This window comes from Zasmidium cellare, assembly GCF_010093935.1.
Source record: "Zasmidium cellare ATCC 36951 unplaced genomic scaffold M409scaffold_21, whole genome shotgun sequence".
Taxonomy (NCBI): Eukaryota; Fungi; Ascomycota; class Dothideomycetes; order Mycosphaerellales; family Mycosphaerellaceae; genus Zasmidium; species Zasmidium cellare.
This window is the reverse complement of record NW_022986965.1, coordinates 602,036-622,671: the sequence shown is the minus strand read 5'-3', so window position 1 is coordinate 622,671 and position 20,636 is coordinate 602,036. Positions and strand designations below refer to the sequence as shown.

The following is a 20,636-nucleotide window of genomic DNA, read 5'->3' as shown; positions in this document are numbered from 1 at the left end:
GTCTCGTATTCTGGCTGTAACATGACGATGAAAACCCATGCTACTGGCGAACGTGTTTGCCGCATCCGGCCAGAAAGACCGCGCGAACATCGAGCCAAGAATAGTCGTCGGTGTTGATCGGCTTTCTGGCTATTTGGCTTCCAAGCTGTGCGTGTTTATTTTGTTTGGAGCCAGTCCGAGAGTTCAGGCGTCCCAAGTACTAGAGCTGTAGAAGCATTAGGGCGAGGCTGGGTTGTGCTAATTGGGCGGAACTGCCTATTCGAGCTGTGCATGATGGCATGGCATGTCGATCTTCTTCGTAGAAAGCTTCACGTCGTATCCTTGGCCACAATGCGGATCGACTCCTTGTGAAGAAGTGATCGGCTTGGTCTACTGTAGTAGTGTCAGGCGTACTCATGTATACACGAGTACAGCAGGAATAGTAACTCTGTGGACCTTTGCCTCTTGGAAGTCCTTCATCCATCTGGAATTGGGGGACAATGGGCACGAATATGTGGTCCTCGGAATCACACCTTCCCGAAGGCTGAAGGATGCCTACCGCTGGCCATTCTTGCGTAGGATGCAGCCTGAGCAGCGCTTCGACAGTTTCACGGAACGAAACTATCCACAAGGCGTACTTTTAGACAGCACGAAGAAAATATATGTATCAAAGATTTCAACTCCAGACTCGGAACTTCAACTCAGCATCAGAACAGGTCTGCTATCTCATATCAGCTTGCTACATTCCCTTAGCCATACTCAAGACTCTGTCGCACCTTGTAACGCATCAGGACCTCCAGCGCTTGTACGAGTCCCTAGTAGCAAACCGCCTGTTCCAAAGCAAAAAACCGTCAGCGCTTATCCTCCCGATTACATAGTTCCGCAAAACGCCGAAACAAGGAAAGTAGCAGCTCACGGATGGAACAACCTGTATTCACAGCTAGCGTCTGTTAATCAACGTGGTGTGCTCCACAACCAGCGCAGTCTGTATCCGCCGTGCCTCGCGGCATTTCAATCGCAGCATTTTGAAGTCCAGGGCCGATAGGAGAGCCAGACGTCCCAATGGCCAGCACGATGGCGAATGTCCAGAGGATGTCCAGGAGATGCATGTTGTGAGATTCGAGAGAGGAAAATGCGGTGTAGAAGAGGGCGGTCCGGGCTGGTGATATTATGCCTTATGAGTTGGAGGCTGGAAGCTTAGCGTACTTTATATATAGAATTGAGACTTGGAGTTTTAGGTGTCTCGTTGGAAGCAGCATGCTCCCTGACCGTCGAGTCGTATCATCGATTCATCTCAACTTTTGGTGAAAACCAACTCACTGCCCTTCATTCGAAGTCTTGCTCTGCTGTCTTCACTGCAGCTGTCTCACAACCTTGATCAAATCACCCGTCACACCCATTGCCGTCACATCGCCACCAGCGCCCGCGCCCTGAATGATGAGAGGGTTGCTGCCATATCGTTTCGTATAGAAGTTGATGATGTTGTCGCTGCCCTTGAGAGCAGCAATCGGATGTGAGGCATCGAACTTCTCCAAACCGACCTTGACTTGCTTCGAGGGCACGTCGATGCTGCCCACGAACCGGACGACCTTGCCCTCCTTGCTCGCTTCCTCCTTGATCTTGTCCATTTGGTCGTCGAATTGAGGTAGCTTCTCCAGGAACTCATCCCCAGAACTGCAAGACTCCAGTTCCTTGGGGATGAGGGATTGCACCGGGAACGATGTGGGCGACTCAACGTTCAAGCCCGCAATCCGCGCGAGAATGGTAAGCTTCCTCGCAACATCCAACCCATTCAAATCATCTCGTGGATCCGGCTCCGTATACCCCAGCTCCTTCGCCTTCTTCACCTCCGCCGCGAACTTGCCGCCTCCACCACCAAGTGGCTGGAACGAATTGAACAAGAACGACATCGTTCCCGAGAACACACCCTCAATCTTCGTGACCTCATCGCCCGTCTCGACCAGCTCTTTCAACGACGAGATTACAGGCAATCCCGCACCAACAGTCGACTCATGGAACACGTATCCGTTGCTCGCAGACCCAGTGCCATTCGCTGCTGAGCTGAAAATCGCCTGCCACAGATCAATCTTATCCGAGAAAGCCTTCTTATTTGGTGTCACGATGCTGATCCCCCTCTGCAGAACCATCGGATACAGTGATGCCAATCCCTGATCAGAGGTATTATCCACCAGCACGACCTTTCCCGGAGCTCTTGCCAGCTGTCCAAACGTTTCGTTGAAAGGCGGTGGTGGGCTGCCGTTCTTGTCGAGTTGTGAGGCTACGGTTGTGGTGTCGAGGTGTTCCCAGTTGGAGCTGAAGAGTTGTTTTGTGCTGCGGCGGGCGAGGATTAGGCGCAGGTCGATGGAGGGGGATTGTTTGGAGAGGCGCTGGCGGAGGAATGCGAGTTGGTAGAGAAAGGCTTTGCCGACGCCGCCGAGGCCGACGATGGCGATGTAGATTTGCTTTGGGGCGGACATGGCGGTGTGTGTTCGTGGAATTTGTTAATGTGACTATGGTGGGAGGAGTTTTCAATGTTGTTCAGGAACAAGAAACAGTGCGGGGCAGCTTTTTGTGCGGGGCTCTGAGTGACGGCTTGGCCCCAGGCACGAATCGATTAACCAATACCTTATACTCCATTCAAATGCTCATGTTTTCAATGCTCCTGCCTGTCAAACCCCTCTGCGCCTCTGTATTTTAGTCTCTCATAATTACCATGGCTCTATTGGGAATTGAATCTTTCGATCTCCATCCTTTTCATCCACCGCCTTGCCGTCCTCGAACAGAGTCCGCTCCACGAATGTAACTTCTCCTCGCGTGTTGACCAAGATCACCGTCTGCTTCGTCGTTCCATAGGCCTCTTTTCCAAGAGATAGTTGGTCTGGAGTCGGCGTGCTCGTCCCCTCCGAAGAGCTGATTTCCTGCCCGGCTGCACCTTTGGCGGGTGGTATCATGATTGATGTTCTCATGTAGTAGACGTAGTCGTCCCACGACTCATCTTTCTTTCGTGTCGGTAGTGCGTCCTCGCTGAGTACGTCAAACAGGTGCTCGATGAAAGTGTTCTGATTATACCCAAACGTAATGCTGCTGGAGATGGCTTCCTTCAACAACTTCTCGCCGTGGACCACCTTAGGCCAGGTATTGTCACCGAAGTGACTGTTACTGACAGCATGCGTTTCTCCCACTGTCGTAGCGATCCGCTTCAGATTCTTCGTAGACTCTGTTCGATTTGAGACAAGCGCCAGGCCAGGCATTTGTGGATGCTGACTAGTCGTGCCATTGGCGGCCGTTCCATTGGCATGTCTGTTTTGGGATGGCCCTGGTGATTGCAGCTTTCCAAAAATCATAGTGAACCCACCAACGTCGTGGATCCCGTAGCTCAATAGTCTCTGCACGAACTCTTCGTCAGATTCCTCGGACTCCGGGGCCACAGTCAAGAAGGCATTCGGCATGCCTCCACGGCTTTTGCTCATGTCAACATGAGTGTCGCCCTTCTCTCGGAAGTTGGTCAAGATAGTAATGCGGCCTTGTTTGGTCATCGCGAGCCATGTTCCTCGTTCCTTACGTTTGGTATCTCGTCCTCCGAGAACATGGTCGTTCGGCGTATCCCACCAGTCTGCACGCAAAGTTGGGCGATTGATGAATTCATCGCGGTTACTGATGAGGATGAATGGGTACTCAGGGTGAGCAGTAGAAAAGACGGAGATGCACATGTTGGCTGTCGGTATTATCTTGAGGCGTATTATGGATTCTTGAGCGGTTGCAGCTGCTGGCGTTTGTTTGCGATGGTCTTTGTCTTTGGCCAGTTCCTGCGTGTGACTTCGATCACCGTCCACATCCTCGGCTGGGGCTGGGGCGTTCCATCTGGCGGAGAGGTGACTATGCTTGGGAGTACAGCATATCTTGTGTACGAAGAGGATAGAGTTCGGACGTCATGCGCGTCGAAGTTTCACTTGGCAGAGTTCACGCTAAGGAAGTGGCTTGAGGGGTAACCGAGCTTGCTCGGCTTCCCCACAGTCCTGAGACGGTCGAGTCTGTTTCCTACAGTCCTTGGCCCAGCTCGCAGGAATGAATGGATACGAGGTACGTTGAAGGTACACGCAGCAAGTTGAAAGTGTCACATTCGTGGCTGGAGAATTCGTATCTGACTGCTGGCACAACTGGACAGGTCTTCAACTTCCGTCAGCTCGACGATTCACCTCGTCTCATGCTCAATCATGGCACGTACAGTGCATCCTGTCCAGCCGCCACGGGAACATGTCGCTCCTCAAAGCCCGCCGACACCTTATGCAGCGCGCCAACACTTCGTTCTACGAGACTCCACCGTAGTTTGTACCCTTGCGGGTGGCGGATCCGAGATGCTGATCGTGCCAAGCTCCTATGAAGACCGAAACGATATTGGAGAGGATGCAGATTGGCGGCAGGCACATAACGCAGCCGATGCACACAAATGCTGGAAAACCACTTTCATCTACCAGCATATCGAAGATCATCCACATTTGATGAAGTGATGCAACCACCAAGCCTCGAACATGGAGTGCGAACTCAACACCAATTCACTACAGGTTCATTCGCCCAGATCCTTGGACTTGGTTGCCGGTGATAGCAAATCCAGGTGGGCCACCTTTAAGGACTTTCCTCGATGTCAACCGCAGCGAGATGTACGACACACGCACCACATTGAACCAGAGCACGGCGAGTGGTCGAGTGAAAGCGAGGTACAAGAGCCTTGTCTACCAATGGGCTCTCCAACTTGCAAGTGCTTGGAATATCTCCATAGCCATTCCTTTGTCCAGCCAGCACCGATAATATCGATCGTATTCGGAGATCTGACGGTCGACTCCTGTTGGCTCACTTCGCCTGGTCTGTCCTTATCGATCCTCGGATTCCTCAACTCTGGCTTTCGAACTCGCGATGGGCCAGTGCATCATGGAGACATTCTTAGCGGTTATCCATTCAATCCAATTGATCATTTGCCGCGCACAGAACGGATTCCCACTCTAAAGACTGATTTATTCATGTGGGGATGTGTGGTATATGAGCTTATGACTGGGTTCTGGCCGGGTGAAGGGCAGGGAATTGAAGATGAAGAGATTGCGATGTTGGTCCCAAGGCATGAGTGGCCGACGCTCGAGAGCGAACTCCTCGGAAACGTTGTAAGGACGTGCTGGACGGGAGAGATGCGGAGTGCTGCAGAACTTGTGACTACGGTTCGTAGGGTTATCACAGAGCTTGGGGCGGTGATTGGGGACAATGGGGAGGTTGTACATCTTGACATTGAAGGGTTGACGATTTGAATTCAATGTCGTTTATTAACAGAGTTTGGAGGTCATGCGCGTCGAAGCTTCACTTGACAGAGTTCGCGCTAGCGGACGATTAGATAAGGGCGGGGCCGTGCTCAAAGGGTCCTGCGGACGTGACCTTTGACCTTTGACCTGTGATCCAAACGACCGCCTGGCACCGGCTGCCACACACCACCTCTCCTCTTCCTCCGCCGCCTTACCTGTCATCTTCAATCTAACCCCATCTCTGCCCGTTCGCAGGGCATCTGTCTGCGTTCACTTCTCTCCCGCATCCGCGACGACGACGACGACAAGGTCACGCGAGCACCCACCGGCATCATGTTTGGCTTCATTGCGGATATCCTCACGTATGTACCACACCCCGCAAGCAGTAACCGACAATGTACGAACAATCGCTAAAACTATCGACAGCTCCGTCACCTCCGTCCTCCTCCCCGTCTTCTTCTCCTACAAAGCCCTGCGAACCTCCGACCCAGCCCTCCTCGCACCATGGCTCATGTACTGGACCACCCTCTCACTACTGCTGGTCGTTGAGAACCAGTTCAACTTCATTCTCTGCTGGGTCCCATTCTATAGCTGGATCCGCTTTGGCGCACACCTCTACTTGGTCTTGCCAGGTCAGCAAGGCAGCGTCTTCATCTACAAAGAGCACATACATCCTTTCTTGGAAGAGCATGAGCGGCAGATTGATCGATTCATAAGCGATGCGCACGCCAAAGGAAAAGCAGCGGGCATGGATGCTATCAAGAAAGCGATTGAATACGTTCGGGTCCAGGTCTTCGGTCAAGAGCCAAGCAGACCTACGCCTCCACCAAGCCGCAATGTCAGCTACACGACGCATCTTTTCAATCGATTTGCTATGCCAAGTGCAAGAGAAGGTCTTGCGGCTGCTGGTACAACGGATGTCTTCAGCTTGATTGGAAAGGCTCTCCAACAGACGACGTACCCTGACTCTACCACAACGGGCGAGCAAGCACGAGATCTGGCCAGTTCAGGCACTCTGATTCCACCGAACCTTGCAGGCGAAGAGCGTACAGACTTTGTCAACACTCAGCGTGAGAGACTTAGGACGCTACTCCAGGCATTCGACGCAGAGGCTTTCAATTCAGCGGATGCGGCCACGAGCGGCATTCAGCCACGTTCCTCAATGCCGCGTCCGCCATCGAGTCGGAAGTCGTATCTTGCGCCTCCGGATTCATACTTGGAGCGATCTCGATCAGAGTCCGAGTTTGAGGACCTAGCATACGAGACGATGCCCGATCCCGAGCATTTCAAGCCTCCACCCCCTCGCGAACAAGTACCTCGTGCGCCATCCGGCAAGGAGAGTGGTTGGAGCAACTGGATCTGGGGAAGCTATGGTGAGCGCGATTCGGCTATCAATCCCAAGAAAGACTTATAGACGAGTTCTTGCGCCGACATTCACGACTTTACGAACACATCCAACAGGGAGGGATCAGGCGTTTGCAGATGGGACATCGGCGTATTGAGTACGCTGCGCCAGGCAGGTATTGAATGACTTGATGAGGTAGTAATATGCCTCGGTGATGAACAACCATAGACAGAGCCGCCAGAGCTCGAAGCTCAAAGAGATGAATATAACAGTCTTGTTCATCTGAGCGTTCCCAGATCGAATGCCTCCTTGCGTCTGAGTGGCTGTGGTACACGTTTCAACAATCGATTTTGGCGACAATCCTGCAGAAGACGGTAGGTGCCTAACGGATCAGGCAGCAGGATGGAATATCGACAAAAGCTAACAATTACTTACGCATGAAGACAGCCACTTGTGCGAGACATGCTCACATTCCTACGCAGCCTACTTCCCACCGCGCCCGATGAAGACTACGACAGCACACGCATAACATCCGACCTCGAACAAGGCCCCGACCCAGACCCCATCGCACCCATAGGCTACGAACTCACTCGAGGCAAACACTCCACCGCAGTCCCCTGGTCCGCGAGCCCCAACGCCGAAGGAAAACGCGGCTACGCAGGATGGTTCGAAAAATTCGAGGGTGTCGTCCACAGAGACGGCACAAGCGTCCTCGTCTTCCCCTCCCACTTCATGTACGAGAACCCCATTACCGGCGAAGTAGTGTACAACTCCATGGGCTTTCGATCGACGATGGGGATCCGAAGGAGAGGCTTGATGAGGTTGTCAGGATCTACGAGTGGCTTTTCGAACGAGGTGATAGAGTGAGAAGTCACCCCCGGATTGTGCACTGGTTGGGGAGGACGAACACTGGGTTCTCGCTGCAGAGGTTGAGGCCGGGTCCGATGCATTTTGAGAAGCAGAGGGGTGATGGGGAGTTTCTGAGGTTGTACTGGAGTTGGGCGATGCAGGTACTCAATGCGATGTCGTTTCTTCATGGACGAGGCGTGCGTCTGGGGTCTTTCTCCGAGGATATCCTTTGGATCCGCGAGGACTTCTCGATTGCGGTGGCGTGTCTGATTGGCGCTGGGTGCGAGAGGGAGCGTGTAGCGGTCGGTGGATTCGACGTTCCCATCACGTCGCCGTGGCATGATGAGAGCTTCGAGGCGCCGGAGCCGGGCGTGGATGTGACGGATTGGTGGGATCGACGCATTTCAGGCCACGTCAAAGCCGATCTGGTCGATTGGGCCAACATCGTCTTCCGATGGATGGCTGGGGTCGACGAAGAGATTCTACGCTTCCACGAGGATCCTGATAAGCCCGCTCCGGAAGTCAAGGACTCCGTCTCGAGGCGCTGGTGGGAGGCGTATCGGTATCGAGGGGAGCTTGTGGGGTTTCGACGGCTGGAGAAGAGGTTGTTGGGGAATGTGATTGTGGGTGTACTGATGGGGAAGTATGGGAGTGCTGGGGAGGTTTTGGAGCAGGTGAGGAGGACGATTGGGGAGGGTGGTGGAGTGGTGTGTGGGGAGATGGGGGATGAGGTTAGTGGGGAGGGGAGAATCGAGGAGGGGTTTGAGGTTGTGCAGGGTGAGGGTGGAGGGAGTCATGAGCTGAGGCTTCGACGGACAGACCTGCAAGACAACGATTTGGGATGAGAAGTCTGAAAGTTGCCGTTGCGTTCTGTGAACATCGTAAGTCTGTCCGCCTACTTCCTTTTTCAGGAAAACATCGCTTCGCGAACATTCACCCACATCGTCCGTGCACCACTCTTGGCCTTGGATCGAAAGTGGGATTTATTAGAGTGGGTCTTATCGTTACCGACAAGGTTCTCCGCGAGTTTGGGAGCTAGTACTTCTCGATGAGTACCTGCAGCTAAATGGGATTACTCACTCGCCTAAACTCCCACGCTGATGCATAGCTCTTTGCGAGAAATAGTTGATTTTACTCATTGGTCCGGAGGCGAGCGAAGGAGGATATTGCACTCAGCATTCATCGTACTTCATCTTCCGATCCCTCAGTCACCATCGCTCTTTCTCACAATCCGTCCTGCTCTCCCCTCTTCAATCCCGCTCCAAAAAGAAAATGACACCTCCAAACCTCAAGCACCACCTCTCCACCCTCTCCCCAGCTCCAATCCCCTCCCCAGACCCCATCCTCCAAGTCCGCACAGGCAAGATTGGAACTCTCGGACCGCAAAAGCTACCCTCAGCCATCTACAAGCAAATGCAAAAAGTGCCCATCTACGTCACGGAACAAGGCCTCACCGGCGACCAACACTACTATCCCGCACACAAGGAATCGCACCGCGCCGTCCATCAATACGCCTCGAAGAACTATCTCACTTGGCAGAAGGAGAAACCCGACCTGGCGCATTTGTTCCAGAATGGAGGGTTTGGCGAGAACCTTGTGGCGACGGATTTGATCGAGGAGAGTGTGTGTATCGGCGACATTTGGTGCGTTGGGGATAGGGAGACGGGTCTATTGATGGAAGTCAGCGAACCTCGGAATCCCTGCTACAAACTCAACGCACGCTTCCAATGGTCTCGCGCGCTGCCCCGAATCCAGAAAACTGGGCGGGTGGGTTGGAATTTCCGGGTCTTGAGGCCCGGATATGTGTCGACGGGAGATGAGATGTGGCTGGTCGAACGGCCGAATCCTTGCTGGTCGATTATGAATGTCGTGAGGGTGCTGCATGGCAAGTCGGTTGAGCCGGCGTTGTATGAGGAGTGCACTGAGCTCAGAGCGCTTTCGCCGTACTTCCACGATCTTGCGCTGAAGAGGCTCGCGGCTGCGACGAGGACGTACACACTTGTGGAGGCGGCGTATGTGACGTCGAGGGTCAGGCAGCTGACGTTTGAGGTGAAGAATGGTGACAGGATCAAGAAGCCGGAGTTTCGACCTTATGCGTATGCACAGATCTCGTTTGGACCGGAAAAGAACTTCTCGAGGTGTTACTCGATCGTGGACGGCAACCTTGAAAAGTTCACTCTGGGTGTTGCGCTTGACGGACAGTCCAGAGGTGGCTCGAGATATCTCCACGAGAAGTTGCAGATTGGAGATGAAATAAAGATGGGCCCTGGTCTGGACCCCGAGGCGACGGAGCATGAAGACCGATGTATGAGTGACCAGAACATCGAGAACCGAATCGTCCTCATCGGCGGCATCGGCGTGACAGCATTTTTGCCCGCAATTCGCAACTGGGAGAACCAAGGCGTGAGATACGAGATCCACTTCGCCGTCCGCAGCATGGACGAGGCAGCGTACAAAGACGTCCTGCCTCAAGCCAAGACAACCTTCTACGCCAAATGGAGCGGCGACAGACTCAACCTCGCCGCCATCATCCCAAGACCGGCCGCAGATGGTAAACACACCACCAGAATCTTCTGCTGCGGCCCCTCGAAAATGATGGCCGAATGCCAGGCCCTCACGACCAAATTCGCCTACCCGCCTCACCTCCTCCACTTCGAAAGCTTCGGCACTGTTCCAACCGCGGGCTCCATCCTCGGCGACCCCTTCGAGGTCGAAGTCCACGACACCGAATCCGAGCGGAAAGTCCTACTGGATGTCCCAGCGGACAGGTCGCTTTTGAGGGTTTTGAATGATGCGGGGTTTGACGTTATGTCGAGCTGCCAGTCGGGCGGGTGTGGGATGTGTAAGGTTGCGGTTTGTGGGGGTGAGGCGGTCTATAATAGTTCGGTGAATGCGCATGAGCGGCCGGATGTGATGATGACTTGTGTGGATCGGGCGAAAGGGGGTAGGGTGGCGATTGAGATTGATTGATGGTGGGGTTTCGATGGAAATGGTAGCTATGTTCAGCGTTTCATCTCCATGGCAGGAGAGTTCGATTCCGATTCGATGGATGTGTCGATGGTCGTCTTGTACTTATTCATAATGTATCGTTCCACGCTACTCGCTCTGTGGAGCATGCGATGTAGCCGTCATGTTCATCGTGGAGGTTCGTCTAATCGTCAATTCATGTCTCATCTTCCTCCCGCCGTATAGCAGCCTCTATGCGATCCGTCATCTCCGTCCCACCTCCCCCCTTCTCCTCGCTCTCCTTCGCACTCATCTGCGCCCCCAGCTCCGCCAAAAACTCATCCGCCTTCCTCTTCGCACTCTTCCTCCAAATCTCATCTCTCCTCGCCTCAATCTGCGCCTTCCGCTCACTCATCTTGCTTTCCCTCTCCTTTCTCCTCTTCTCAGTCTCTGCGCGGTCCCTCTCCAGATTCTCCATCTGCTGCTTCCGCTCCCCGGTATCGCCAGAGAACTGAAAGAAGCCCGTGCCTTTCGTGCGGACTTCCTTGTGGCTGTCGAAATGCTCTTCGGGTGGCGGTGTTAGGCTCTTATCTCGTTTCTTGGCGAGTTCTTCCATTTGCGCGGCCCGTGGCTCGTCGGGATCGAATGCCTCGTGCTGGATCGTATCCCCGTAGATCACATTCGCAGGCGCAGCAGGTCGCGCCGTGTAGGGATCTCCCTCCTCTCGCAACGACTGCTGCTGTTTCGCCCGCAGAATATCCAGCCGTGTACCCGTTCTCGTCCGCCCAAACTCATCCACATACTCAATCTGCTCGGCCTCTCCATCCTCATTATCGTCATCCTCATCCGAGTCGTCCTCTTTCCCCTCCGCCCTCCTCTCCGCCCACTTCGCGTCAAAATCCACCGCATACCGCTCATCCGCGTCTTCAACGTCCCCCCTCTTCATCGCAGCATACAACCTCGCCTTCTCCTCCATCTTCCGCTTACTCCTCTCCCACAATCCTCTATCCAGCGCCTCGCCATTCGTGGTGTGTTTCTGCTCGAACGTGCCTGCATCGTCGGGTTCGAGGTCGCGTTTAGCGCGCTTGGCGGTGTTACGGTTATGCGTAGCGAATATATCCTCTTTTCGAGATTTCGAGCGGCTGGATGGGGGCTTAGAGGAGGTGCTGGTTGTGTTGGAGGAGTTGATCAGGGAGCTTAATTGTGAGGTGAAAGACAGAGTTGTTGAGGATGAGATTTCTTTGCCGCCGGCGAGGTTTCGTTGTCGTTTGCCGCCGTAGAGGTGCGAGTCCTTCTCTGACATTGTGGAGACGGTCAAGGTTTTGTGATGTGCAGTTGTTGTGTCAGGTTGGAGAAGTGTTGTCGGAAGGTGAGGTTGGAAGGGCTAATCAAATTGCAATTAAATGAATAGCGGGCATTTGATTCAGGGCGTCTTGATGTGTCACATGCACATAGCGATCGTCTGTTTGTTCGCTGTCGGAAGCTGGGTCATACGAATAGGCTTGTATTCTGTCGGAGATTCTTATCTTTATAGTGAGGAACTATTTCTAGATTTATGGTGGGCGACAGCTTCAGCCACCTCAATACTCTTCTGTTGTACCAAATCTTAGAAACGGATCTATGTTCTCCTCAAAGGGCGTTGAAAGCAAAGACCCAGCGGCTACTGTCGAGGCCGGCACTGCCTTTGCTGTGATGTCAGAGGAAGGGAGGTTTGTGCCCCCTACGGCACATATGTTGGCCTCATACGCTGTGGACGAATTCACTCCGTCAGGCCTAAGTGATGTTGACCCACGGCCTTGTGATATCTGCCAAGGCTGCGCGACCACCGGACTTGCTGGCACCATTGTCGAGACGTCCATTTCCATAGGTGCACTTGATCTTCGTTCTGGTCGTTCCAACACCCGCTTCATCTCCAGGAATCGAACGACGAAGGTCTCGATCCGTTTCCATTCATCTACACCCATTTGATAGATGCTCCTCACAAGTTCGGCTTTGAAGAAACTCTTCATGTGTTGAGCATTGGTCGTCACCGCTGCAGATAGTAGGACGAGCAGTCGAAGATATGGTATTGACGCCCAGGTGCTGTTCTTGACCCGTTGGATGGCGTCAAACACGTGTTCCACGAGCTTCTGGTTCTTTGCATGCCGATGTGGTGCTTTGTTGACGATCACGTTGAACAGGGTTGACAATGTGAAGTAGCAGCATCGTCCCAGGTGGATCGAGTCCGGATTCAGTTGATCCTCCATACATGCATGTTGACCGAAGGCCACTAGGCCCGCTCTGAACGTCTCTGTAGCCTCCGAATCGGTCGTGGGATGTGAAGACGAATTGTTTGAATCGGCTTGTAGGCAGGATGATGCATTTTGTAGTATCATAGGCAACCCTTCTAGCTGCTCGGCGTGCAAGACCTGGTTGGATTGCTGCAAGGCTTCTTGCTCGGCGACGAGAATCGGTATTAGCTTCGCGAAAGCGTCGAAGTCGGATGGCGATTCAGACGACGACGTATTGGTGGCCTTAAGTGTTTGAGAGTTTATCAGGATTGGTTCGCTGTCGAATAGGACCGCATAGAGTAAGTCCAGCGTTTTGATCATCATCGGAACCCCTTGAAGCTGAAGTTTATCGAGACCTCCTTTTAGTGCAATTACACTCTGAAGGCCTTGCAAGTGTGTCAGGGCTTCTGTACTGCCTTTCGACATCTGAGAAAGGGTCAGCACATGCCATGATGCAGAGCTATTTGCTGTCCTTACTTCGAACGACAGTAAACATGCCAGCGCGCCAACAGTCTCATCAGTAGTTGCTAAGTCAGGCGACTGCATACGTCTGCTAATATGACGAAGTACATTTGCTTTGTATACCTCGTAGTTGCCAGGCGGTCTATTGGGCTGGACCGCGTCAAGGTGACCAACCGAAGCCAGACAGCACGCTGCTAGGAGCATCGGACACTGACTCTGGTCCCAAGCCTGACCAAGCATTTTGCCCGCAGTCTGTGAGTTTCGTTAGTCGTTGACTAAGAGTGTATCGGCTGGCATTGACCAACCTTCGTTTCGACACCAGGAAGAAGCCAATGGAGATCTGTTGTCGTGTTAGTTACTGTTTCATGGATACCAAGAGCCTCATGAGACTGACGCACAAGACCGGCAGAATCCGAGCATCTGCCCTATCTGAGCGGTCGATCCGAAGAAGTCGTCTGAGTCGTTGAGCCATGTTGCTTGCTCTTGGGTGACGTTAGAGGGCGACGGCTCTCCTGTCATTGCAGGCTGCCAGTACGCAGACAACGAATCCATCTGCGTCGATTTAGGGTCGAGCTGCCAATTCTCCATGGCGTCGACAGCGCTCATGTCGAATTGAGTCGTCGACGATGGCTGCGATATGTGCATGGCTTGGAAAGAGCTCTCGCCATCCTTTTGCGAGACGAACGGCATGGGTCGAGGGCTGGCGGCGCTTCTCGAGGAATGTCTTCGAGATGATGACGCTTCTGTCGACATCGAGCTTGTTGATGTTGCACGCTCCCGTCCTGGCCATGCTGGACTGACGCTTCGACTGTGTGGCACAGAGAGTCGTTTGCCATGAGGCTTGGCACCCGGCTTACCAGCCTCGCGCTCTTCTCTCTGGCGTCTTCGAAAGTCTAAGGCAAGATTAGTGAACCAGAAAGAAGAACTTCCAAGCACCATGCTCACCTCGCATTGCTTGCGAGCGGACTTTTCTCCGCGTCTGGAGATCCTTTCCTCCAGACGAACCGCTGACATGCACGAATTCAAGCATATTGCCGCTTGGCGAAAGCGAAATGTATCCGCGAAACAAACTCGTCACTAGTGGGCTGCCTGATGAGGTCGTATTCCAGACTAGCTGACAGCAAAGACGGTATTGTATGTCGTGATACGAAGGCTTCGTTCCAAGTCAGGCTCCGTGTAACTCGTCCTGGAGGTTGTTATAGGCCTTGATATCTCGGTCTGGAAGTCGTCGAGGGAGTCTCCCAGCTTTGAATGGATGACGCTGCGCCATCGCCATCGTAGTAACGTGCGAGCGCTCGCCAGGGCGATGCAGAGTCGAAGGGCATTTCCCACGGATTGCCAGTTACAGAGCCAGCTCTAAACTCAAACTCAGCTGTAGTATGCTGCCTGCCAACAACAATTGAGCGGTACCCAAATGGAGTATGGATCGGAGGCGCAACTACAGCGCACTTGAAAGAGGAGTTGCGCTCGGCCAATCGCTGGGGTGCGCATCGGGCACTGCGGCCGACTCGAATAATACCATCTCGGCTAAGTTCTATGCCTCAGAGGGCGCCACTGCCGCCGAGTTTCACCGTCTCACCCCCGGCCATCCTTCGTGGCCCCAAAGCGACGGGCGGAGCGCGGGCGTGAGGCTGGTGACGGGGAAGCGAATAATGTTGCATGCGCGGAGAGTCAGCGAGGAGTTGTGAGCATACGGCACGGAGTTAGAGAGACGTCCGGCTGGGATCAGGCTAGGCTTGAACGGGTTCGCGCTCCCGCTGATTGGAACCCTACAGGCGTGGTGGGTCTTGCACTTCAGTCGCAGACTGCACGTCGACCTGCTCCCCCATCGCAACCACTTCACTCCATCGACAACGATCGCGCCGCTCACAGCCGTGTTGCGTTATTCATCAAGACACAACACCATCCCGCCGATCTCTAGGGCAGTCATGGCGGCTCGATCGGCTCTGGAGGAGACCGAATTGGCCGAGATCCATCGATTTGCGGTGCAGCTGGCCAAAGACGCGGGTCAAATGCTACTTGCTGCCGTCGAGCTGCGCGCCGGGAAGACTGTTCGAGAAGGCCATGTCGAGAAGGAATCCGCCGTCGATCTCGTAACACAAACGGACGAAGGTCAGTCTCCTCTACTCGTTGGCCTTGAAGGACTCCAGGCCACACTTTCTAGGGTCTTTTCCAAGCCCTTTGCGGTCTTGTCAAAGCCCTAAGGGATATGCTTGATGTTCCTGGCGCGCAAAGCTTCTCGAACATTACCTGCTTGAGGATGGCTTCGCTAGGAGAGTTCATCAAGTCGAACTCTACGCAATATTTGGCTTGTCTACGTCCGAGCGCTACAACAACAGAGAACTGATTCGATACTGGAAGTAAAGATGTCGAGGCCTTCATTCGCTCAAGCATTCAGGCAAAGTATCCTTCTCACGCGTACGTCACATTCTGCAAGATTCGTGCGGAAGCCCAGGGCGATAGAATCGCTGCTGTCATGACATATCGGCCGATGGACTTGCTGACTTCAATTTGCCTTCAGATTCTGTGGCGAAGAGTCGTACAGTAAAGGGGGATCAAAAATGTACCTAATCCCACCAACAGGGCCGGCCTGGTGTGTCGATCCACTAGACGGTGAGTGCTGATGTATCTGTGTTGGATTCGTGCGGCCTTGCTCATCAACGCACACGCAGGTACCGTAAACTTTATCCACTTGTGCCCCTTCTACTGTGTTTCCATTGCATTCACATGGAATGGAGAACCAATGATCGGAGCCATCAATGCGCCATTCCTCCGGCAACTGTACGTGCCCTAAGCCGGAACGTCTGGGGATGACTACTGACTAACCGTTCTGACATTAGTTTTACTGCATGCCGTGGGCAAGGTGCATGGCTGAATGAAACTATCTCGTTGCCTCTTGACCGGTCGCCAATACCGCCGTTACCGGAGAGTGCACCTAAAGGTTGCATCTTCTCCTGCGAATGGGGTAAGGACAGACGAGACGTGCCTAATGGCAACCTTCACCGGAAAGTGAACAGTTTTATGAACATGGCAGCTGAATTGGGAGGTCGAGACGGTAAGGGCGGCCACGTGCATGGTGTGCGCAGTCTCGGCAGCGCCACGCTTGATCTTGCATACTGTGCGATGGGCAGTTTCGACATCTGGTGGGAGGGAGGATGCTGGTGCGCTCCCACAGCCCTATTTTATATGATCCTTCTGACATGTGGCTGTTTAGGGAATGGGACGTTGCAGCCGGCATTTGCCTTTTGAAGGAAGCAGGAGGCTTGGTGACATCTGCTAACCCTCCAAACGACCCAAGCACTGCTCCTGTATTAGACGCACATCTCGGCAGTCGACTGTATCTTGCTCTCCGTCCAGCTGGAGACTCGGCAACTGAGACCGGACGGCAGACGCAGGAACGTACCGTCAGAGAGGTCTGGCGAAGGGTCCAACAACTGGACTACAACAGACCCGGCGTACAGTAAAAGAGCAACGTCTGCATTAAGCAAACGGGGAGCTGACTAGATGAGCTTGTTACTACAGAAGGATCAGTATTGGCGTTGTTTAATCAGCTAAGAATACAACGACAACTTGTCTATACGAGGACGCCCGCGACGAAATGGCTCTCTTCCCGGCCCGAGGCATACCGAGGGCGTGCCGATATTGCAGTACCACGGTGATCTCAGCCTGACTTGGTATATCGATGCCAAGACGATAAAGGTGTTGGTGTAACCTCGTGGCTCCACGCGGAAGTACAGCGCTACAACTACTACATCAAACAGCAACGCGTCCAACACACGGCATTTCCTGAACAGTTGCCTACAACCGTGCTTTTGCCAACTCCTTCGCGATCACTTCCTTCACCTCCTTAACGGGGAGCTGATCAAGCGTCCGGCCATGCCAGTAAGTATGTTGTTGCAGACCTTGATAGATCATTGCCTCGGTTCCAATAATGACCTGCCAGCCAGCTTTCTCCGCGATGCCACCGAGTTCTGTCCATGGAGAGGGATGGTAGCACATCTCCAACATCGCTCCTTTGTGAGGCTTGTTGAGGAACACCTCTGCCACTCTTCTCGCCTCCTTCTCTGCGTCGGTAGAAGGGGGGAAGTTAGGCACGCAGGCGACGATGGCCCCTGGACCCTCAAGCCCTTCCGCCTGAGTAGCGTTGGTCACATGCACCAGACCATCGCCATACCCTTGTGACTTGCACCAGCTTATCACGGCGTCGACTTCACCCGCATCTCGATTGACGAGATAGACAGTCCGGCACTTCATGAACTGGACTAACGCATACACAGCCGACCGTGCAGCGCCGCCGCCGCCTATGACCATACCAGGCCGGCCGTGAAAGAGTTTATCAGGCTCAGCGATGTTCTGGTAGAAGCTCTCCCGGACTCCTATCGTGTCCGTGTTGGTTCCGATGAACTTGTCGCCTCGCCGGAAGATTGTATTCACCGCACCTACGGCACGTCCTTCATCCGTGAGGTCATCCAGGTGCGGAATTATGGCCACTTTGAATGGCATCGTCACTGCGGAGCCTGGTGAGGGACGTTAGCTTAGATTGTTCCGAAGAATGGACCGATCTCGAGCTCACCGTAAAGCCTTGGGTCTTTGATCAGTCTGAGGAATTGGTCGATGTCTGTCGATTCCAGCAAAGAGAAACCCAATGGTAGGCCTAGTTGCTCGAAGACTGTGTTGTGTAAGAACGGCGAGTAAGAGTGGGCGATTGGATATCCGAACAGGTAGCCGTGGCGTTCGAAATGATCGACTGCTGGTGCCGGACAGGTGACGATTTCTTGCTGTTGCGTTTCCATGTTGGCCGAAAATACGTCTTGTTGGGCCTTGATTGGACTTGAGTCTAGGCTTCGCAGTCCTTTGGATGAAAAAGATGCTCTCGAAAAAGAGGACTCAGCGAGGAAACTTGATCAAAGGTGTAAGTACGGTACGTTTCCGAATTCACCCAATCGTCACGCAGCTTTCAGTCAGCCTGATTGAATGTTTCGTACGTTTCCTCCACTGCCTCCGCCTCGTGGCGACACCCATGGGGAAAGAAAGTTCATCTCAAAGCTCGGACCGGGAGTGCCTTTATCCACCATGTGACGGCCATGCGCAATCGGCGACTGGCGGCTCGGCGGCACGTTCGTGTGGAGACAAACGTGGAGTCGGCGCAGATCACCTCCATCTCGCTCCCAAGCTGGGCTTTTCTCGCCACGGCAAAGTCGAGTCTGGGCGGTGGACTTGCTGGCGTAGCGCGAGAATTCTCTTCCCGCATGGCGGAGGCCAGATTACGACGATGACCATGGCGACGCTTTTCATTCACCCATCCTGTTCATACGTCTTCCCCGTGGGGCTCATTGTGTGAGGTGGTAATAAGCCATATCTTTCCCCGGGGTTTTCACAGGACATTGTCTTTTCTGCTCAGGTCAAAAGTCTGTTTAGGTTGACAGCTTCTGTAAGGAGTCTATTCGAGTCATCCTCCTTGCTTCCTTCGACTACGACACGACAATCACGCCCAACTATCCACCATGGGAGGCTTCCTCACCCTAGTCGAGGACCGACCGACGCCCAAGAACGTCTACAACTGGAGAGTCTACGCATCTGCAGCGATTGCCAGTTTCGCCTCATGCATGATCGGTTACGACTCTGCCTTCATCGGCACGACATTGGCATTGCCGGCGTTTATGGACGAGTTCAAGTTCGGCGAGATGAGCGATTCGCATCTCGCTCTCGTCAAGTCCAACATCGTTTCCATCTACCAAGCGGGCGCCTTCTTTGGCTCGTTCTTTGCATACCGTGAGTAGCACAGCGCCATTTTGACCATGAGACGTCACTAACAAGACGATCTTTAGCCTCTGCATTCTATCTCGGCCGCAAGCTGAGTCTCATCATCTTCTCCCTCGTCTTCATACTCGGCGCTGGCCTGATGTTGGGTGCCAACGGCGACCGTGGCCTTGGCCTTATATACGCCGGACGAGTCCTTGCTGGTATTGGAGTCGGTGCGGCCTCCATGATCACGCCAATCTACATCAGTGAGATTGCACCTCCTGCAATCCGTGGCCGCATTGTCGGCATATACGAGCTTGGGTGGCAGATCGGAGGCCTCGTTGGATTCTGGATCAATTACGGCCTCTCTGAGACCATGGCACCGAGCCACAAGCAATGGATCATTCCCTTCGCGGTCCAACTCATCCCAGCTGGACTGCTTCTCACTGGAGCCTTCTGGATCAGGGAGAGCCCACGCTGGTTGTTGAGCAAGCATCGCCGCGAGCAGGCGTTGAACAACCTGTGCTGGATGCGAAACCTAGGAGCTGAAGAGCTTTACATGGTAGAAGAGGTGGCAATGCTGGACGCTGCTATGGAGGAGCAGGCCGCGACCATCGGTGAGGGCTTCTGGAAGCCTTTCAAGGCTGTCGGCCGCAGCCGCAAGGTACAATGGCGATTCATCCTTGGTGGCCTGCTCTTCATGTGGCAGAACGGATCCGGAATCAACGCCATCAATTACTACTCTCCAACCGTATTTGAAGGTGAGCGATACATCTAGTATCGATCTCAAACGATTACTAACAAGTTTCGCAGCCATTGGTGTCTCCGGGACCAACACTGGCTTCCTCACCACTGGTATCTTTGGCGTCATCAAGACTGTCCTGACCTTTGTGTGGATGTTCTTCCTCATTGACAACCTCGGAAGAAGGAACCTGCTCATCATTGGTGCTGCTGGCGGTTCCATCTGCATGTGGATTATCGGTGGCTACATTTCCACTAGGGATGTGTCTCAGACCTCCGGCAGCTTGAGCAGCGGTGGCATTGCTGCCATATTCTTCTTCGTAAGCAACCATCATGTTTGCAAAGCGATGTAAATTCTGACTGTTCGATAGTACCTGTGGACAGCCTTCTACACGCCATCGTGGAACGGTACCCCTTGGGTCATCAACTCCGAAATGTTCGACATGAACACTCGTGGCCTGGGTCAAGCCTCTGCAGCAGGTAAGCATACCTTGAATGACCTCCACATACTTTACGGAAGCTAACAGTGGACCAGCCAACAACTGGTTCTGGAACTTCATCATCTCTCGCTTCACTCCCCAAATGTTCGACACGATGGGCAACAGCGGTTGCGGTGTCTTTTTCTTCTTCGCCTCCATGATGATTGCCAGTATCGTCTTCGTCTGGTTCCTTTTGCCAGAGACCAAGTCCATCCCACTCGAGGATATGGACCGCCTGTTCGAGACCAAGCCTGTGCGAAAGGCGAACAAGATCATTATCGACCAGGATCGTGAAAGGGATGCTGAGTTCCGTCACGATGCCGAAGGTGCGGGTTTGAGTGTTGCAAAGGAGAAGATGGACCATGTTGAGAAGACTATGGAGAGGGACAGTGATATTTGATTGTCTCTAGAGTATGGGATTGAATGGTAACGATCGCTAGCTTGTATGGCTATGAGGATACGGTGTACAAAGGCCAGATAGGCGATGGAGCTCTGCTCTCGCAGTACGACTTGTATGAATCGAAACGTCAAATCTATG

General features: G+C 53.5%; 11 protein-coding genes across 11 annotated transcripts; 6 read left to right on the top strand and 5 right to left on the bottom strand.

The window, feature by feature from the left end:
• Positions 1-1,331: 1,331 nt before the first annotated feature.
• M409DRAFT_55699 (uncharacterized protein) lies at positions 1,332-2,456 on the bottom strand (the record flags this gene model as incomplete). The annotated part of the gene is made up of 1 exon (XM_033813074.1): positions 1,332-2,456. One exon carries the CDS (start codon positions 2,454-2,456, stop codon positions 1,332-1,334), a length of 1,125 nt encoding a protein of 374 aa, XP_033666730.1.
• Positions 2,457-2,687: 231 nt separating this feature from the next.
• Positions 2,688-3,689, bottom strand: M409DRAFT_67160 (uncharacterized protein; the record flags this gene model as incomplete). Its single annotated transcript, XM_033817285.1, has 2 exons — positions 2,688-3,243; positions 3,295-3,689. 2 exons carry the CDS (start codon positions 3,687-3,689, stop codon positions 2,688-2,690), a joined length of 951 nt encoding a protein of 316 aa, XP_033666729.1.
• Positions 3,690-4,193: 504 nt separating this feature from the next.
• On the top strand, positions 4,194-5,273 carry M409DRAFT_67159 (uncharacterized protein; the record flags this gene model as incomplete). The annotated part of the gene is made up of 3 exons (XM_033817284.1): positions 4,194-4,483; positions 4,515-4,735; positions 4,777-5,273. The coding sequence occupies 3 exons, from the start codon at positions 4,194-4,196 to the stop codon at positions 5,271-5,273; spliced, it is 1,008 nt and encodes a 335-aa protein (XP_033666728.1).
• Positions 5,274-5,597: 324 nt separating this feature from the next.
• Positions 5,598-6,678, top strand: M409DRAFT_67158 (uncharacterized protein; the record flags this gene model as incomplete). Its single annotated transcript, XM_033817283.1, has 2 exons — positions 5,598-5,626; positions 5,691-6,678. 2 exons carry the CDS (start codon positions 5,598-5,600, stop codon positions 6,676-6,678), a joined length of 1,017 nt encoding a protein of 338 aa, XP_033666727.1.
• A 393-nt stretch (positions 6,679-7,071) lies between these two features.
• On the top strand, positions 7,072-8,303 carry M409DRAFT_24124 (uncharacterized protein; the record flags this gene model as incomplete). Its single annotated transcript, XM_033807097.1, has 2 exons — positions 7,072-7,373; positions 7,439-8,303. 2 exons carry the CDS (start codon positions 7,072-7,074, stop codon positions 8,301-8,303), a joined length of 1,167 nt encoding a protein of 388 aa, XP_033666726.1.
• A 427-nt stretch (positions 8,304-8,730) lies between these two features.
• M409DRAFT_24123 (uncharacterized protein) lies at positions 8,731-10,428 on the top strand (the record flags this gene model as incomplete). Its single annotated transcript, XM_033807096.1, has 1 exon — positions 8,731-10,428. The coding sequence occupies one exon, from the start codon at positions 8,731-8,733 to the stop codon at positions 10,426-10,428; it is 1,698 nt and encodes a 565-aa protein (XP_033666725.1).
• Positions 10,429-10,621: 193 nt separating this feature from the next.
• Positions 10,622-11,707, bottom strand: M409DRAFT_24122 (uncharacterized protein; the record flags this gene model as incomplete). Its single annotated transcript, XM_033807095.1, has 1 exon — positions 10,622-11,707. One exon carries the CDS (start codon positions 11,705-11,707, stop codon positions 10,622-10,624), a length of 1,086 nt encoding a protein of 361 aa, XP_033666724.1.
• Positions 11,708-11,984: 277 nt separating this feature from the next.
• On the bottom strand, positions 11,985-14,166 carry M409DRAFT_55694 (uncharacterized protein; the record flags this gene model as incomplete). The annotated part of the gene is made up of 5 exons (XM_033813073.1): positions 11,985-13,100; positions 13,152-13,388; positions 13,442-13,476; positions 13,535-14,029; positions 14,082-14,166. 5 exons carry the CDS (start codon positions 14,164-14,166, stop codon positions 11,985-11,987), a joined length of 1,968 nt encoding a protein of 655 aa, XP_033666723.1.
• Positions 14,167-15,064: 898 nt separating this feature from the next.
• Positions 15,065-16,600, top strand: M409DRAFT_67155 (uncharacterized protein; the record flags this gene model as incomplete). The annotated part of the gene is made up of 6 exons (XM_033817282.1): positions 15,065-15,248; positions 15,503-15,554; positions 15,658-15,749; positions 15,809-15,917; positions 15,977-16,297; positions 16,351-16,600. 6 exons carry the CDS (start codon positions 15,065-15,067, stop codon positions 16,598-16,600), a joined length of 1,008 nt encoding a protein of 335 aa, XP_033666722.1.
• Positions 16,601-16,934: 334 nt separating this feature from the next.
• M409DRAFT_55692 (uncharacterized protein) lies at positions 16,935-17,929 on the bottom strand (the record flags this gene model as incomplete). The annotated part of the gene is made up of 2 exons (XM_033813072.1): positions 16,935-17,653; positions 17,710-17,929. The coding sequence occupies 2 exons, from the start codon at positions 17,927-17,929 to the stop codon at positions 16,935-16,937; spliced, it is 939 nt and encodes a 312-aa protein (XP_033666721.1).
• Positions 17,930-18,640: 711 nt separating this feature from the next.
• Positions 18,641-20,498, top strand: M409DRAFT_24118 (uncharacterized protein; the record flags this gene model as incomplete). The annotated part of the gene is made up of 5 exons (XM_033807094.1): positions 18,641-18,908; positions 18,965-19,639; positions 19,692-19,939; positions 19,991-20,099; positions 20,155-20,498. 5 exons carry the CDS (start codon positions 18,641-18,643, stop codon positions 20,496-20,498), a joined length of 1,644 nt encoding a protein of 547 aa, XP_033666720.1.
• Between the last annotated feature and the right edge of the window lie 138 nt (positions 20,499-20,636).